Below are 20,477 nucleotides of genomic sequence, written 5' to 3' on the forward strand. Positions count from 1 at the left end.
ACAACGTATATGACGTCGTTATATATATACTGCGATATATTAATTCTTTTATGTTAAAAATAATATATTTATATATTTTAATATGAAGAAACATAATTTAGAACGTAAAAAAATATATTTATATTACTTTACTCGAATAATTCAAAAAAACATTTTTTTTTTTTGACATCAGTTCATTTTTAAGATATTAGTGACCCGGATGTTGATAGAACCAGAAACTATCACGTGACTTTTTAAACGGGATCACTTGAACGAAGGGGTAACCGAGTGACGACAATTATTTTCGTCCAGAATTTAAAAATTCCTGTTTATTGCGTAACTCTTCTATAAGTTTAATTATTCGACGTATTTTTTTTATGCCTTATTCTAAATTATTTCAAAATTATTCGGTTTAATGAAATATTTAATTAAATAATAATAATAATATCAAATTTTAGAATACTTTTTTTAAAAATAAATATAGCTCATTCTTAATTTTCAAGAAATTGTCATCGCATTTAATTTCAATTAGATTTCGATTAACTAAAAATTTTCAAAGGTCTATTTAGTTCGGTTGTTAAAAATTTATAATGCTTAAATCTATTTTAATAAATTAGAAGTAATTAAATTAAGTTTTCCGTATAAAGTAATAATTATTCCTGCATATTTTAATATTTTTAAATGCGTTTTTTAAGCTTAATTTTAAATTGAAGTATCATTTATTCATTAAACTATAAGCGCATGATCACTAAAAACATGAAAATGTCTTGTTAAGGCTGACACGTTATCACGCTATTCTCTCTTATTATTTAGAGCGAATGTAACTATACTATTTCTTACTTCGTCATGTATTTTTATTGTAACTTACGTAATACGTAAATTAATACACTCGGAGATTTATCTACCTTAATCATACACCGTACAAAATTTGTAACATTTGGCAATTTATTTCAATTATTAACGATATACAAGTGATCTTTTGCTTGTAGACTCTAGATTTAAATTTAATACATATAATTTTTTAATCTACATTGTTCGGAAATTCGTCATCATATTTTATATTCGGATGACTGTAATCAACGATTCAAAATTAAACATTGCGTTTCTTAACCTTCGCCGGCGTTGATAATTTTAGTTTTCATTATTTTGATTTAAATGAAATTACGGTGTTTAATATAATATAATGATTTCTTTACCGTTTTTCACTAGCTTAGATTATTAAATTTCAATAATATTTACTTTTATTACAATGTCCAAAATCTCAAGTGTTGAAGATTCTACCGGCTGTTCGATAACTATTGGATATTTCATGAAAATTTCATTGAGAAACTTGGCAGTAAATATACTGCTGATTTGTGATGTAATTTAATTCTTATTCAAATCATGCCAATTGAAATAAATATCTATAACACGTTGATACCGGAATAAAAATCGATCTTAAAAAAATACCAAAATTGGTCAAGATTAACATTCAAAAATTACTTTTCAAACAATCGATATATGTAATATAATAAAATTTTATCTAATTATAATCGATCTTTTTCGTTTTTTTTAACAATATTACATTCTACTTTTTAAATTAAATTTTAATTTAATATAATAATATAATCGCTTATTCAATTTCACAACAATGCTATTATTTAATAATTTTCTAAAGCGATATTAATTAAAATTAAAAAATAAATATTAAAAAAATTGTTAAAATATTTTAAGAAAGTTTTTGGTCGATATACACTTAATAGTCTACTTTTTTTCTTTTCTTAATAATAATAATAATATGAATTTTAAAATCGTAATTTATAGACATATTTCTCAAAATTGTCATTTGAAAATTGTAGACCAATAAATTTCCACTGTCGTCCGCTGTCTTTCCTTGATCTCACGAACGGTGTTAGACAGATGACATCCGAGACCAGATGTGGAAACCGTAGAGACAGGAGGCCCCGATTAATTATATATGAACTTCCAGAGCAAGCTGTATTTCATGTTATTTCAATTCAAAACTTTTCCCCGAAAGCAGCTAATAGATGACCAACACGACTCTACTGTTAAAGGAAAAGTATGATGTACAGTACAGGGGCAAGCCACTACTAATTTGAGGTGGAAAGCATATACAGTATTTTAAATTAAAAAATATGATTAAAAATAGTAGCCCGGCATTGTGACGATGTCACCATAAATAATTGCTCGTTAATTTTAAATTATAATTTTAAATATTAAAATCGATATAATTTTTTAATGTTTCATTTTATCGATAAAAATTTTTATTAAGTAAGACATTAGTCGTACAATAAATATTCAAATTGTATTATCGTGTCTTATTATTTTTAATTTTTGTTAACGTATATTAATTTTAAAATAAATACCGTACGTAGGTCTAAGTTATTTACGATAAAATGTATTCGAAGAAAAATGAGTTTGTGAAATTTAAAAAAGATATTGAGAAATGTATGCAACAGCCGGGAAAAGTTTTATTCTTTCAAGGACGTCACTTTTTCTTCCATGTATCACGTTAAATTTTTTATTTAACTCGAACAAACAAATCAATACGACAAATGTTATCTGTGATAATTCGTGAATAAAAACTGTTCCATCGTTACCTATCCGAATGAATTTTTTAATAAATAAATTCAGAAAGCTTCATTTTAATATAGTAATTAACAATATTTTACGGTAAGAAGTTACTTTAAAACACTACGTAATCATTGTTTCGAAATTTTATTTATAGTTTATTAAAAAATTTCTGCCGGTTTTAGAATCGTTGATATCGGAACGATCAGGTATGGAAGACACGCCACGACCACAGCAAATGCACATGTTGAGGAATGGCTACCGTGCACGTGTCCGATTCAAAAACCGAATGCTTCCCGTCTTTCAGTTCGTAGCGGTGACGTCATATCCTGTTTGACGTCGTGTCCCGGATGTCGGACTAGTCGAAGCGTGAGAAGGCGATCGTTTGGCAGCGAAAACCATCCCCCTTCCCCTTCGCCCCTTCAATTCCTTCACTCGGCGACGTTTAATGGAATGTTTTTGATATTTAGAGGCCAAGAAGTGTTACTTTCGGGGATAAAGTGAGAAATGAGACAATACGGCTGGGAATTCGACATAATAACGTTATTATTGTCGGAATGTTACTCGGAAAGTTCGGTTTGGATTTTGACAAGGAGATATTTGTCTTTGGATACTGAATTAACGTAAGTGATGAATTCGTAGAAGCCATTCTCATGGAAGAAATCCTCCCTTCGCGGCGTCAAACTGTTGTCGACCGACTTCGCCGCAGGATAGAACTTTACCGTCGCCACCAAGAAGATTGTAGTCCTCGCTACAACCAAACAGCGCTCGGTCTGTACGAACAACAACGTCATGAGACATTGCTTCTCAAGCAACGTTACTTGGAGTCTAAGGCTAAAAAAGTACGAAAAAACGACCACAAGACTGTGAAGGACACTACCTGCGGAGACAGAAATTTATTAGTGGTAAGAAATTTCTACATAATAAACACTCTACTTGCAAACTTTATTTAAATCGCCCAACTTTTAAAAATAAGCTCATTCCTAAAACTTTCACTTTCGCTATTAAGAAAAGTTTAAATCGTCGGTTTATAAAAGTTATTTACATAAATATTTAATAATTTAAAATTTATTCGCATGGATATTAATAAAGTTTTGCTTTGTAGTGTGACGTATTCTGTGTCTTCGTTTCTCAAAATTGTCAATTACGTCAAATCTTTATTTATGACTTAAATAAATACTTTAAAAGTTTCGTGAAAACCGAAATATTTATTTATACCATAAATAATTATTTCATAAAACTTATCACAAAGTATTTGACTTTTTTTTTATAAAAGTTTAATGCTAATTATTATTAAGAAACTTGCCTTGTACTTTTAAATTTTAAGTTTTTCAACTATTTCAGTTAGTTGAAAAAGATTTAAATGTACAAGGTAATTGCTATTTGGCACTTAAAATAATAATTATTCTTCTGTAATTTTTGATTCAAACAAATATAATCTGGATATTAAATCTGTTGAATGGTATACCTGTTGAATTTAGATATTAAATTGTAAATTTAAAAAAGCTTTTATGTTGTTTGTGTAAAACAAAATAGAATTTTCAAATATTTAGGTTTGATAAAGTAATTTCATATGTAAAAATCTTTGATAACTTCTTTTCACTTTTAATTGTAACTATAGAGTTCAAAACAGTAAAATTACAGATGAATGAAATATTTGAAATTATTTTAATGAAGTGCATGAAAATAAAAAAGTAAGCATTAATTTTTTTTTGTTTAAACGAACAAATTGTTATCTGAAAAAATTGTAGCAAAATTCTCTATTTTCTATAAATCAGTTTAGAAGATAAAGAACTTGAAGGGCTTCCTTCATTCAACGCTACATTGATAAGAATAAAATTCATATAATTAATTTAAAATTTTAATTTTATTTTTTTATATTTTTTTCATTTGGTAATTAGATTAGATTTCTGATCTTTTGTGTATATAAAATTATTTAAATATAATACTGATATATATATATATTTTTTTAAATGATGCATTTGATTTTTTTTTGGATTCAAATTAAGATTCTGTTAATAACTTTATTTGGTACAGTAAATAATTATTATGGTTTTTGTTGAATCTTATAAACATTTATTGAAATTACTGACAATGTGTATTACAGTAATAATTATGCCAAAATTGTTAGGTTAAACAGTTAATATACTGATATAAAAATTTAATTAAAATCTTGATAATCATATATAAAATTCAAAATATTCAGAATTGTTTATTATTATTCTGATTTTTATTAAATTAATCAGTTAACTTTTAGTTGAAGCATGATTTTACAGTAAAAAATGAAAAATATACAAATTATACAAATAAATATTTTTGAAATTATTTTCAAAATATTATAACTATGAAATATAATGAAAAGCTGTCATGAATATAAAAATAAAAATTCACATTACAGTTTTGAAGATATTTATAGAATTGACTTTTTAATTTCATATTTACATTGTAAAATAATCAAGATATTTTGAATTTTAGCATACTCATTTTTATAATTTTTACATTAAATATAAAAATACAGTTTATAATAATAATAATTTTTGTTTTTATTTTTTAATTTTAATATTGAAACAAAGTTTCAGAAATGTTTTAGAATTAGCTTATTCTTTGTTCAAATTTTACATTTAAGCTAATTTTATCTTTAAATTTTAATAGCAAATAAATTAAATGATGCCAAAATGTCAAAAAAGGCATGTTGAATGTTAATTATAGCACACCAATAATGCTGGCATTGAATGCTAATTATACTAGGATTGTTAATGGTTAAAAAAACAAATAAATTTATGCATGCAATAAATTCAATAATATAATTAACTTAATTAATGGCTAGTCGTTGCTATATAATTTACAGCTAAATCTTTGAATTTTTCATTAGCTTGTAATCAATAATGCAAAAATAAAATTTAAAAATTATTATTCAAAATTTAATTGGCTTGATACTGATGTGCAAAACAGCTTAAAATGGCTTTTTGTTTAAAAAGTTAAAATTTTTTCCTCCTTTTCATCTATTTACATGTATTAGCTATTTCTGTTGTCTCAGCACTTGTTATTAAGTTAATTGATGAAAATGTAGAATTAAAATTGTTTTATCTATCATTCTTTTTGTTATTTGATTAAAAATGTTTTATAAGAAAAGCTAAGCTTAAAGAAATCTACCAGTATAATAAAGAACAAAAAATATTGATAAATTTTTCTTAAGTAGACTTACCTGATTTAAATATAAAAATAGAAATTCAAATTTCTGTTTTAGATAGATTCCATTTTAATAAATTTGTTCTAATATCTCGATTTATGATAAGAAAATATTTTATTAAAATGTGTTTTTGTGAAAAAAACAATTTGTTTGAAATCTGGTGTCAAAAAAAAAAAAGGTTAATGTTACCTATGGTAGCGAACTTGGTGGCTCGTCTCTGAAACAGTGGGGACGCATGTTCTAACCTAACCTAACCTATTCTAATAAATTACCATAATTATTGCCAACCAAATTATTAGAATAGGGGTAATTTTATTAGAATAGGTTAGGTTAGAATGTGTCCCCCCACTGTTTCAGAGATGAGCCACCATGTTCTCTGCCATAGGTAACATTAACCAAAAAAAATCTTCACTAATAATCAAGATAATGATAAGTTATACTTTTTTTTTTTTTATGTTACCAGGTTTATTAAAATGTTCTATTAACCTTTTAAATATTTAAATCTTGAATATGGTAAAACAATTACCAATTATTTGTTCATCAATTAAATAAAATTGGAGGTCCAAAAAATGAAACTTAAATTTTATTCCTATTGTAACAAATGTTACTTCTAAAATGAAAATTTTAACATGTTGTTCATTTATGTTGTCAGTTATAATTTATTAGCATAGGTAGCTAAATAAAAAATGCAGAACAGTATTTAAATTGTTTTTGTTGTATCTAATTTACCAATAAAACCAATATTTTCTTCATTTTTAAGTATTTTTTTCTGCTTAATAACAAACTATTAGGCTACATATAATGGAACACAAACAAATTTCAAATAATTTTCAAATTCCATTTTCATGTTCCAATTTGTACAGTCTGATAAAGTTAATTTATTAAAGAATGAAAAATTTTGTAAATTAACTAACTTTTTTTAAATTGTGTAAATGACTTTGTTTTGTATTTTTATATTTTATACTTTAACAGCAAACAAGCCCAATATATTATTAGCAAATGTTAATAATCATGTTATATTTAAGATTGATATAGGTTGAGCTCTAGAATATGATTTGGAACCCTGTTGTAGATAACAAAAATTATATTATTGGATAAATAATTAGGTTTTATCAGGAATAAGAATCAAAAAATTTCTCCTAAAAAATAGTGTAATGAAAGAATAAACCTTTGCTAGACATTTTATTAAAGATTGGCTAATGAAATTTTATAATTTAGGAAAACATTCAATAAAATAAAGGAAAGGGAAAACTAAGATTAGTTAGTCCATTTTCTTATATTTTCTATCTAAAGTAAATTTCCCAAAGAGGTAGATCAAGAGACTAGGATAGTGCAATTAATTTACAGTAGTACATTTAGGAGGATGCCATGAGAATAAGAATAGGAATTTGGTCCATGCTTTTAAGTAGTTTTTCAAATTGCAATAAATATAATTTCAATTTAAAAAAAAAGTCATAAATAAATATGAAATATATCAATATAAGTTTGTTATAAGCATTGAATTGGCACCACATTCGACAAATGAACTGCTAAGTTATTTCTATAAACTGTTAATTTTAAATTGTATTTTTAAATTTTGTTCTATATAAATTTCATATGTAAATTATTCTAAATTCAACTGTCAATTCTATTTATTTTTTAATTGTTCTAAGTTTTACATGAAGGATGATGGGCCAAATAGGTCCAAAAGCATTACTTTTCAAGTAAGCCTATTGGTTTCCTCAACTTAGCAGTTTATTTGTCGAATTTTATAAACAGAATTTTTATCAAGTAAAGATATAAATATTACTGATAACAAGAAATTTATGTAAAAAAAGTTAATGAAAAATTATTATGTAAAAGTTTTTTAATTATCAGAAAGAAAAGTCAATAATGTAAAATAATTTTTTAAAAATGAAGATATGTGTACTAATATATACTGTAGGGCATCAATTATCCAAAACAATTCAAGACTAGGGTTGTTCAGATAACTGATCATTTACAAAAAAATTTATTAAGTACAAAACTGTACTGTATATATTTTGTATCACACGAATTACAAATACATACCTTATATAAAGTAGTACATTAAAGTAGGCCTACAGTTTAGGTTGGCAGGGAGGGGGAGAGTGCTGCAGCACCACAGCACTAGCGGAAATTTGAATTTGCCGACTGGAATGCTTTCGATTAACCGATGTTTTGGTTGATCGGTATTCGGATAATCGATGCTCTACTGTAATATAAAATAATAAATCAAAATTTAAAACATAATGCTTTTTATTTTAATAGCCTTATTGTAACTTTTATATATGGTATTTGGAAAAATATGCATATTTATTATGAAGTGTAATTTATTTAAAACTTGATGCAAAATGATAAGAATAGAGTACTCTTGTGAATAGCATAATATAATAATCACAAATTTGTAAGACTAAATAGTACTGAGTACACCTTGTTTAAAATCCTGGCAAACTGCCAGCATGATAAATGTTAGAATGAATTTGAAAATAAGGTTTGACCAACAACTGTTTTGGAACTTTGGCCTAATTTTACTTCATCTTGTTAATCCTGCCTTGACTTTGCATACTTCGTTAACATAGACTAGTCTTTTATGATAAGCCCATAATTGTTCAATTGTACCTTCTTAAGCCTTTTTTCGAATTTCCGGTACTAAGTACTAACATTAACGACCACTTAACTAACGTTTTCGATCGCCTCCGCGATCTTCCTCAGGTTTTATTCGACGGTTTTCGAGAAAGAATGCAATAGAATTCTTTCAAAGTTCAAACGTTCGAACCTCTCACCGCGTGCCATAATTGCGAACGATCCAACTTGTTTTTAATGCCTATAATATAATCGTAAAAATGACTGCGTACATCCGTACATGAATAGTACACTACTCTGATATGCTACCATTGCGGGTGTACTTCGGAGACATATCTCCACGCATATGATAAAACGTTTCCATCTTTGAAATTAATGCATTTCCCTGATTTAGACGCCTTGTAAATCTCAAGGGTCTCCAAGGCCCTGATGCGGTCCGTGTCGAATGATGTTTTAATTAGGCTGGTTTTATCAAAATCTGCCTTTATATCGGGGTCGGTGGCGTAGGTCGAGAGGGCGGTGGTGTGTCTTTTCTTGTTGACGTCATACCTGTGTTCCGCGATCCTCTTTTTCACGGATCTCTTAGTAGATCCGATGTATATTAAATCCGTTTGGGACCTGTGATCCCTTATCGGGATACTGTACACCCCCGGTGCTCTTAGAAAATCCGGCTTGTCCTTGGCGTTCCTGAGTAGCGAATAGATCGATTGGGTTCTTGAGAACGTCAAATCGGTGCCCTTCTTCCGCGCTATTTCCTTGTATATGTCATGCATACCTCTGTTGTACTGGACCACCGTGCGCTGGTTCGGCCCCGACTTCGACCTATCCCGTGCCCTTGCGGCGTGATGTGCCGCGTTTGTATTACGGAAGTTACGCGCTAATTTACGGACTAGGCCACGTCTGTATCCATGGCTAGCGGCTATGTCTTCTATGTGTGCCAGCTCTGTGAGTGTGTCCTCCCTTTTAGAGTTATGAGTGTACGCCCTCCTATATTAGCCACCCATGGTTTTCTTGGAAATAACAAAACACAAAATAGTGATATTTTTAGTAAAAAATCTCCTGCTGAACTATAAAAATTTAGGCTGCCAGATGTCCTTAAAAATTCATTTCTTGCATTCTCATCTGGACTTTTTCCCACCAAAGTTGAGTGCAGTGAGTGATGAGCAGGGTGAATGGTTTCACCAGGACATATTGCAAATTGAGCAGCGTTACCAAGGGAGATGGGATGAATCGATGATGAGTGACTACTGCTGGTTTCTGCAGAGAAGATCCTACCCTACACCGAAGAAAGAGGTGATTATCCGAGTTTAGTTATAAAAAAATTTCAGGTACTTTTTATGCCTGTTTTAGTTATGTTATACAACAGTTTTTAATGTAATCAGCAAAATAAAATATGAGTATTAGAAATTTATTTAGCATTGCATGAAATTTAATATACCAATAAACTTGGTCATTGTGGGAAATTCACATTTTTCATCAATTTCTTAATGGTATATAATAAAAATATGGTGGGTAATGGAGAAAAATTGGCTTCATTTTCAGATTCAGTTAACAAAAAAGAATAAAATTCACTTATTGCTGTTTCTGTTCCAAAAATAGTTTTTTCAATTTGTAGACTAGTGTAATTAGAGCTAATACTCTAAAAATTTGAATTGGAGATTCTCACAAACCCCCTATAGCACATCTACAGTATATTTGAAACTGTTAAAAACTAACAAAATGCTTTGTTCAACTTTGATGAACAAGCCTGAAAGAAACAGGAAAGTGTTTTGATGAAAGAGATGACACCGCATATTAGCCAGGCATCTCCAAGATTACCCCCTAACAGTGAAGAACTCCAGGGAGTTGGTCGACGCATTGAAGCGCACACAGGTTACAGAGAGCGCTCACGTCACGGTATTGGACTTTCAAGCCCTATATCCATCCATAAAAATCGAACCTTGCTTTTGCGCCCTTAGGGACGTCCTATTATCCAAATATAGCCTACCAGCACATCGCAAGCACGTGCTCGAGCTCGCACATCTAGTGTGCTACAATTCGCTGTTTGGATTCGACAACGCCACATATTTACAAAAAAGGGGGGTCCCCATGGGGAGCCCAATTTCGGGCGACCTATGTGAATTGATTTTACGGCAGTTAGAGAGGGATGTCATTCCCAGGTTTACGCACGATATTATTTTATATCGTAGGTATGTAGATGACGTGATGATCATATGGAAGAACGGGCCGAACGTCCATGATTTTCTGCGCAGTGTTAATGACAACCCGTATGGGCTAACGCTTAAACTGGATCAAATATCGAGCACGGATGTGCACTTTTTAGACGTCACCGTACAACTCAGAGGAAACAACATTGAAACGCGGGTGTATTACAAGCCCGACTACATACCTATGTACATACCTGCTGGGTCTGAAGACCCTTATCCGTATAAGATTGCGGCGTTCAGGGCGTTAGTTAGGAGGGCGTACACTCATAACTCTAAAAGGGAGGACACGCTCACAGAGCTGGCACACATAGAAGACATAGCCGCTAGCCATGGATACAGACGTGGCCTAGTCCGTAAATTAGCGCGTAACTTACGTAATACAAACGCGGCACATCACGCCGCAAGGGCACGGGATAGGTCCAAGTCGGGGCCGAACCAGCGCACGGTGGTCCAGTACAACAGAGGTATGCATGACATATACAAGGAAATAGCGCGGAAGAAGGGCACCGATTTGACGTTCTCAAGAACCCAATCGATCTATTCGCTACTCAGGAACGCCAAGGACAAGCCGGATTTTCTAAGAGCACCGGGGGTGTACAGTATCCCGGTAAGGGATCACAGGTCCCAAACGGATTTAATATACATCGGATCTACTAAGAGATCCGTGAAAAAGAGGATCGCGGAACACAGGTATGACGTCAACAAGAAAAGACACACCACCGCCCTCTCGACCTACGCCACCGACCCCGATATAAAGGCAGATTTTGATAAAACCAGCCTAATTAAAACATCATTCGACACGGACCGCATCAGGGCCTTGGAGACCCTTGAGATTTACAAGGCGTCTAAATCAGGGAAATGCATTAATTTCAAAGATGGAAACGTTTTATCATATGCGTGGAGATATGTCTCCGAAGTACACCCGCAATGGTAGCATATCAGAGTAGTGTACTATTCATGTACGGATGTACGCAGTCATTTTTTATGATTATATTATAGGCATTAAAAACAAGTTGGATCGTTCGCAATTATGGCACGCGGCGAGAGGTTCGATCGTTTGAACTTTGAAAGAATTCTATTGCATTCTACCTCGAAAATCGTCGAATAAAACCTGACGAAGATCGCGGAGGCGATCGAAAACGTTAGTTAAGTGGTCGTTAATGTTAGTACTTAGTACCGGAAATTCGAAAAAAGGCTTAAGAAGGTATAATGGACATCATATGTACCGGTATGAGGATTGTTTCTATTGTTCAATTGGTCAATAACTGACATATGGAAGGTTAACCAACCATCCATATGTCTTAGGGCAAAAATTGATGCCAAACTCAATCAGCTTTGAGTCTGACATGCTTAGGGATAATGGATAGATTAAGTTAAAAAATGTTGTTTTTATTGTTTGGTTCATGCTTTTGGATATAAGGAACCAATCTCTTATCACTTCACTTAGTTATATAAGTATTTTTTTGACTTTATGAAAAATGACTGATTGGTCATTTCATGGTCATTTTGATCCAGCTGTAAGCCAGGCCAGCAACTTTTGTCGAAATTTTGGTTTGCAGTGCAATCTTCTTTTATCATCAGAAACTACCTGATGATGGTAAAAGATTAGGTATTTCATCCTTCTGTGCAAAGTAATTTTTAGGATGAGGAGGCAGGAAAACACATTAAAGTTTTCTTGTTCTGTTACTGTAGTGGAGATCTTTAATGTAATAATAATAATTTGTCATCCATGATTACATCAAGTGGAAAAAGGAGTGTCTCTGGTGCCTCTGCTGTTGCCTCCATTTTTGATGTGAATTCGTTTCTGCTATAGACTTTTGCCTTTTCACCAAATGTTCCATGTCAAGCACTTTCTTTTTCATAGCTTTTGTGTGTATTTCATTTTCTTTTTGGCCAACAATTGAAACAGAGGCAACTTTGATATTAAGGGTATGCTTCAGACTATACCTATCTTTGTTATCCATCTGCACCTTTGGTCAACCTCAACCTGGCTTTCTATTACCATCATAACATTTCTCTAGTCTATCCAAAATCTTGTAAATTCACCTGTTTGAAACCAGCAATCATAAAATCTCTAGTAATTTTTTCCATGTCTGGATGAAGTTTAAAAAAAAAAAAAAAAAGCTAATTTTTCCCAACTATCTTTTTGTTTATCTCCAGTCATAATTATCTTCTTCGGAATTATTACAATGTATTTAATATCAGTTAAAAGCATTATTCTAATTTACAAATTCATTCTATTGATATTTTTGTGCATGAATCATGAATTCAAGAACACATTGTATACAATTTTATTTTCTTGAATACCTTATATTCAAAAGCTTAATCAGTTATATTTTATAGCATAAACCTTCTAATTAAACAGTTTAAAGCAAAGCAATTTTTAAACTAATAGTAAGATTAATATTAATTGAAAATTTATATTATGAATTTGATATTCAGTAGTACATAAATATTTGTCAAATTAGAAATATTAAGGGAGATTTTAACTTAATTTCTTACTAACAAATATATATGTTTCATTTAACTATAATGGCAAGAAATATTGTATAGTGTGTGTAGTTTTTAAAAATATTTAAAAAGGAAGATTTTTTTTTGTTTTAATTGTATGAATTAAAAAAAATTAACACCAATATTAATTTTCTTTATACTGGTTAAAACCATGTGTTAATTTAAAAGTTAAATTAGCTGTACATTTATTCAGAAAATCAATATATTTTTTATTAATGTATTTGCTAAGGCAAATACATTAAATCATGCTTCTTATAGAGTTGAAATTAAAAAGTGTTTTGTTTAAAATTGAAAAGTTGTTAATATAGTTTATTATAGTTCAGCTTCATTTTGATAATCATCCTCTTTATATAATATTATGTAGTAACTTGTTTTGTTTGCATTACTTAGCATTTATATTTAAAAATGCTAAGTAATCCAAAACAAAACAAGTAACTATTACAATCTTATAAATAAAAGGAAAGTTTTATTTGTTTATGGTGTAGTTGTACATGCCAAGACAGGTTTGTGTTTGGATTTGTGATATTTTTGAATTTCATTGTCTTTTCTTTAGGAATTGTATTTTTCTTTTTATTTATATACCTTTCTATAAACCTGTCTATCGTATTTTACAGTAAAATTTTCAAAAGCTCACAAAGTTCTTTCAAGTGATCATACAAGTTATTTTAACAAATGATTTGTGACATCACTGCCTGCAGACCAATCTGACATGGAAAATACTGAACATATTTAACTTCCTGATCAGTTATTTCTATTTTGGAAATAGTAAATTAATAAAATGATGTAATTAAGAATTCAATCCAAATAATGATGGGCAACTAGGTAAAATTGGCTGCAATGGTGTTACCATTTAAATCTTTCTCCCAAAGCATTAGTAATGGGTACTGTCAAAACTATTTTAAAATAATTTTCTATATTTGAAAAAGTAGACTTCAGATTTAATGCAGCTTTATAAACATTAATTGCAGTACTGTTATAAAAATTGATCTAATTTAACTTCAAAATGGTTAACATATATATCATTTTTTAAAATTATTAACTTAATTCTGTTTCATATCATCAGTTAGATTGAAATCAAAATATATCTTCATATTATTTATTTCTTCTAACAAGATTTGCCATTATGTTGCAAATAAAAACAAAAATGTTGAAAATGTAAGAAGGGGATAATAATGAAAAAAAATGATTCTTTGTCATCTCTTTCATCAAAACACTTTCCTGTTTCTTTCAGGCTTGTTCATCAAAGTTGAACAAAGCATTTTGTTAGTTTTTAACAGTTTCAAATATACTGTAGATGTGCTATAGGGGGTTTGTGAGAATCTCCAATTCAAATTTTTAGAGTATTAGCTCTAATTACACTAGTCTACAAATTGAAAAAACTATTTTTGGAACAGAAACAGCAATAAGTGAATTTTATTCTTTTTTGTTAACTGAATCTGAAAATGAAGCCAATTTTTCTCCATTACCCACCATATTTTTATTATATACCATTAAGAAATTGATGAAAAATGTGAATTTCCCACAATGACCAAGTTTATTGGTATATTAAATTTCATGCAATGCTAAATAAATTTCTAATACTCATATTTTATTTTGCTGATTACATTAAAAACTGTTGTATAACATAACTAAAACAGGCATAAAAAGTACCTGAAATTTTTTTATAACTAAACTCGGATAATCACCTCTTTCTTCGGTGTAGGGTAGGATCTTCTCTGCAGAAACCAGCAGTAGTCACTCATCATCGATTCATCCCATCTCCCTTGGTAACGCTGCTCAATTTGCAATATGTCCTGGTGAAACCATTCACCCTGCTCATCACTCACTGCACTCAACTTTGGTGGGAAAAAGTCCAGATGAGAATGCAAGAAATGAATTTTTAAGGACATCTGGCAGCCTAAATTTTTATAGTTCAGCAGGAGATTTTTTACTAAAATATCACTATTTTGTGTTTTGTTATTTCCAAGAAAACCATGGACTACATCCTTAAATGATTTCCATGCCTTTAGCTCTATGTTATTCAACTTCATGTCAAAATTTTCATCATTAAGTAATTTTCTAATCTGAGATCCAATGAATATTCCTTTCTTTAATTTAGCTTCACTTAACCTAGGAAACACTTAGCTTACATGTTTAAATCCTGGTCCTTCTTTATTAAGTGCTTTAACAAAATTTTTTATCAACCCCAATTTTATATGTAAAAGGGGCAAAATTACTTTCTGAGGGTTGATTAATGGAACATACTTAATATTGTTTTGCCCAGGAGTGAAAGTGTCTCTTTTTGGCCAATCTTTAACTACATAATGTTCACTTGTTGCACAACTGTCCCACAGACATAAAAAGCAGCAGTATTTTGTAAAGCCACCTTGCAGCCCGAGAAGACCAATAACTTTTAGGTTGCCACAGATATGCCATAAGTGAGCACTATAATTGACTACTTTTAAAATTAATCACATATTTTCATGTGTTTCTTTCAAACCAGCAGCATGTGCTACTGGTATAGAAGGATTCTTGTTTGAATTATGCAGTAGCACTGCTTTAAAGTCTTTTTTGACAAGTCTATAAATTTTTTAATCTTTTGATTCACTATGTCTATAAATAACTGCCAATCATCAGCTTTATAAGGAATATTCAACTCAGACATCAAACCATTTATTTCACAACAGGAACACAACTAATCTGCCATAGGGAAATATTTCATTAAATCCTTATTTGTGTCTGAAAAATGAAACTTTGGTATCCTTATGCAATAAATTCCACTGATTTAAGCATGAACCTAACACTTCTGCTTGCTGTTTTGATAAATGCAAGTCACAAACCAAATCATTTAGTTCCACTTGTGAAATGAGATGTGGTTCGCTGTTTGATTTTTCTGATAGATCATCTCTCGAACCTTGTGCCACATCAGAACAATCCTCTTCAGAATCAAATCTCCTGCCAAGAAGCTGGGGCTGTGGGAATAGGTAAATTCTCTCCATGAGGATCTGGTCTCATAGCCAATGGAATATTTGGATACACACTATTTTATTTTTTGCAGAGAAACCTCTGACTTTTGTTAAACAGAAGTAGCAGTTGTCTTAATGATTTGCTTGTTCTCTCCAAATCATTATATAGCAAAAGGCAAATGCTCCTTTTTCCCTCATAACCACTGCATGAGCTTGACGTAACACCTAATACACGTTAAATGCGGCACCCATTGTTTGTCTTGATCTCCAAGTGGACATTTGAAATAAAAGTCCATAGGCAGTTTTCACCGATTTTGAAATGGGCCTATGCTGACTCTTTGTTGCAAATTCACTGCATACATAACAAAACACATCCGGGGAATCTGTACACAAACGTGTTTGCTGCCACATATTTCAAGAAATGTTGAGGTAAAATTTAAAACAGAAAAAAATTTCCAAATTTATTTTACCTGCAATTGAACACTGATTACCACACACAACTTCACTCACCAATGTCTTGAGCTGCATTGAGATAACACATTTTCAAAGACCGATAATGCATCTTTGTTCATGGTTGATGATTCATTGGTTAAAGTGTGGGTGCCAGAATAAATAGGTTATAAACTGGTGCAATCAGGTGGCTGTTCTTTTGCCAGCAATCTTACTCATATCTGGATGTACCTTTTCTTCGAAACTACTGAATTGTAAAAATGTTGACTTTTGAAATTGAAATTTTAAATTTAAGAACTTTTTTGACAAAATCTTTACTTTAGATAAAAAATTTATTTACGATTGAAAAATTAAGTAAAAAACACATTAAAATGTGCATCACTACAAGAGGAACAAGTCATAGTTTGCCATTTTTACATGGGCTGGGATTGAACATCTGATTTAAAGTCAAATAACTAAATAACGTGACATGATAGAGCATTTCTGATCACACTTTCCATTTCAGCATGAAAAATTCATTATAAAAAAAATCACTGACGTATCTGTTCTGAAAATCATGTAGACTAGTGTTATTAAAGCCAAACAATTGCTGGATTATGAAATTGTTATACATTTTCCAGATTATAGCTATAGATTTATCATTGATTTGGTTTGATAAATAATTAATATTTTTCTCAGTGTTTGTGTACAACACATTACATTTTATTTATTAATTATGATGAAAAAATATAAAAAGTAGAGAGATAAATTATATAAATTTAAAACTTATTTAATTTTTCTTAATTGCAACTAAATTACTAAATGTAATTTGTTCAAAACATTAAATATATCTTTCATTTAATATAATAAAACAATAAATTAGTTTCAGGTGAATTTATTTATGTTGAGTAATAAATCTATCAAAATAAGTATATCTGTATTTGTGCAGAAGTGGAACTTTTCTTCTAAATAGTAATAAGCATCTCTAATATTTGTCTTAATTATTCTAATCAAAACAAAAATTTATTTACAGCATTTTACTTTATTTTTTAAGTAATAAAGCATATAGCATCACAGGAGTAATTACTCATTTTTTAAAATTTTAATTATTTTTGTTTAATAAGTTCTTGGAGCTCTGCATCAGTAGAATTCTGAAAGTTGTTATGAATTTTATGAATTTAAATTACATAATAAATGGTTTTCTCTTATATTATTCTAATTAACTAAAAACCTCTTAAAAATACTACTTCAAAAAATTTCATCTGTAAAGATTTATTTTAGTTTATTATAATAAAATAATAATAGAAAATCTTATAAGGCAATATATAGTTTAAAAACTCATGAAGGCAATAATTTCAAAAACATGAAATACGTCTGCAAATTATCATAGTTTTATCACCAAATTGTTGTATTGAAAAATGCTTAAGTTTCATCATTTTTATCAGTTAAAATTAATTTAAATTTCTATAAACTGATATATAACAATATAAAACACAGAAAATATGGCAGTATGTGTTCTTAACATAATTTTTATAAAGGTGTAAAAAAAAAAAAGACGAAATGTCGTAAGAATCAATTTGCTTATTAATATTAAAAAAATAATTTGTTTTTTCTTCAATTTAGTGGAATGAAGCCTAAAAGATAATCTAAAAGTTTAAGCCTAAACTTTCAGACTATCTTTTAGTCTTCATAAAATCCTTGCTTTGGTTAGATTGTTTATGCAGTTTAATGAAATTCAACGATTAAAAATATAATAAAACAAGATACTAAATGTATATTTGATAAAATTGTCAAAACAGTAAATATACTACTAAGTGTCACTAATTCAAAATAAAAGACTATAATAATTTGTCTTGTCCTTTTCTCACACCTTGGGAAAGGTTTGAGAAAGGACAAGATGACACATTTATTTTACAGTATAGTATTTATTTTGTGAGAGTATTAAATGTTTTGCCAAGTTTATTATACAATTTGCCACGTGAAATTTTATTTCAAACTCGAGTAAAATATTTCAGGTTTAAAAATAAAATTTTGTGAAATTAAACCTGTACATAATAATCAAGAATCCTCACTCCTAAACAGTTTAAGAAAAAATGAACAGATTCTTAAGTTATTGGATTTATAGGCTCTGGCACAAATGTTTGTAAACGTGAGTTTTGTAGTATAAATATAAAGACAAATTGAAACAAAAGTAGTGAGTGATGTGTAGTGCCACTCTTACATATTTGTACTGGAGCATATAAATTTAATAACTTAAATTTTTTTTTTCTTTTTTAGGATTGTATGATTGAGTATTTTTGATTTATGTATAGGTTGAATTTCACGTAACTTTTAAGTTAAGTAAAGTAATATATTTTATGTTTAAAATAAAAGTTTTTCATTTCATTGCCTTTCCTTTTTAGATATGACACATTTCATAAAATCTCTGTAAACCACTAATATACACAAAACATTTAGTTAAATTGGCATCTTGAATGCATATAAATAATAAGTTGGCATCTTCTGGAAAAATCAGGAAAATTTTAAATCAAGATATTGTGTTAAAGAAAATATCAGTTTTTATGATATAGTTCTTTGACTAAAACTCAGCATAGAATAACAGTTGTACAATATTTATAGAATATTTTATTTATTGGTCTGTATTAAATTATATTAAACATTTTGTGTGTGTTTGAACAACATTGGCTGCTATTGCTTTCTCTTGTTTTACTTCATTCATTTATGTTCTTGATGACGGATAATTCTGTCCATACAGATCTGTACTGATAAGTATACTTGACATTCTACACATTGCTTAAGAGCAAGTAGTGCCCTCTCACAAAAATAATTGGATCCAATTTAATTGGAACATTATAGAGAATAATGTTTTGAGATAGTCCACAAATCTTTAGGCATTTTATTTTGGGACCTGTGTGATTTACACAGTAATAGGCTCATCTTGTTGAGCTGACACTGAATATACATGAATTAATTGTTTATAGAGAACAGCAGATGAAAATATAAAAATGAAAAATTTTCTCAATAATAAAATCTACTTTATTGTTTATGAAATCATAATGCTATTTGGGATTGTAATTTTGTGAACTATAACCAATGAATATGATTTTTTTTTATTTCTAAGGAATGGGCTATCTTTTGTTTGTGGATAAAATTGGCATTCATAACTTCTGATATAAATTGTATTGGTGTGAATTATTTTTGAAATATATAACTGATATAATAATTAAATCATTGCCATTTCATATAATTAGCTAAAAAATATAATGTAAATCCTGTATTTTAAGTAAATAATAAATGTTTTAAACTTTTAATTTATTACATTAAAAAAATTCATAAAATATAATATTGCTATCTGCATGAGCTTATTGTAATAATTTACCTACTTTCATTAATCTGAATTTTGTCTTTGCACTCTTTATGCTATTCTTAACTTGTCAAATTTAAATAAAATTTTAAAAAAGTCCAATGTTTTCTATAAAAATTTTAATATCCTTTTGGCTTTATGTAATTTTTAATCTGTTCAGTGATAGTGATCATCTAATAAATATGGAATGTTAGATTAAATGAGAGTAATGTATTAGTGAAATAAGAGCATGAGTCATAACTGTGTAGTTAGTGTAATTTTGTGCAAATAATGTATTGAGACACACATCCTAAAGAAAATTCCTAAAGTGGAAATAAAACCTTTGCATAACCTGCCTTGTTGTATGTCTTATGTCTCTGGAGCATCCTTTGAAAACTTGACACTGGTATGCAGTTTAGAAGGTACTGTACTTTCTTAAACATTTAAATGTTTTTTTTTCTATTTCAGTTCATTATAAATATAATTACAAAAAAAATGAAACAACAAAAAATAATGCTCCTCAAAAATGAAATTGTAATACCATGAAGAAATGCACATAGCTACATGCACATTGCAAGACTAGTAGAGATGAGACATATGCAAATGATTAAAAGAACAAACAAAGATATGCAACAGACACCTATTTATTCAGTAATGAATGGCCCCCATGGGCCATTCATTACTGAATAAATAGGCCATTATATGGTAAGGCCTATTTA

The 20,477-nt window shown here is 29.4% G+C and overlaps 1 protein-coding gene across 1 annotated transcript in view; it reads left to right on the plus strand.

The window, feature by feature from the left end:
- Positions 1-2,839: 2,839 nt before the first annotated feature.
- LOC136971088 (neurogenic protein mastermind-like) overlaps positions 2,840-20,477 on the plus strand; it is a 37,427-nt gene continuing 19,789 nt past the window's right edge. Inside the window, exon 1 of the mRNA XM_067265562.1 lies at positions 2,840-3,455. Within this exon, the coding sequence (XP_067121663.1) occupies positions 3,204-3,455 (252 nt within the window). The 5' untranslated portion in view covers positions 2,840-3,203. The remainder of the gene's footprint in view (positions 3,456-20,477) is intronic.

Source organism: Centruroides vittatus, unplaced genomic scaffold, assembly GCF_030686945.1.
Source record: "Centruroides vittatus isolate TY-2023 unplaced genomic scaffold, ASM3068694v2 contig_2311, whole genome shotgun sequence".
Lineage (NCBI taxonomy): Eukaryota > Metazoa > Arthropoda > Arachnida > Scorpiones > Buthidae > Centruroides > Centruroides vittatus.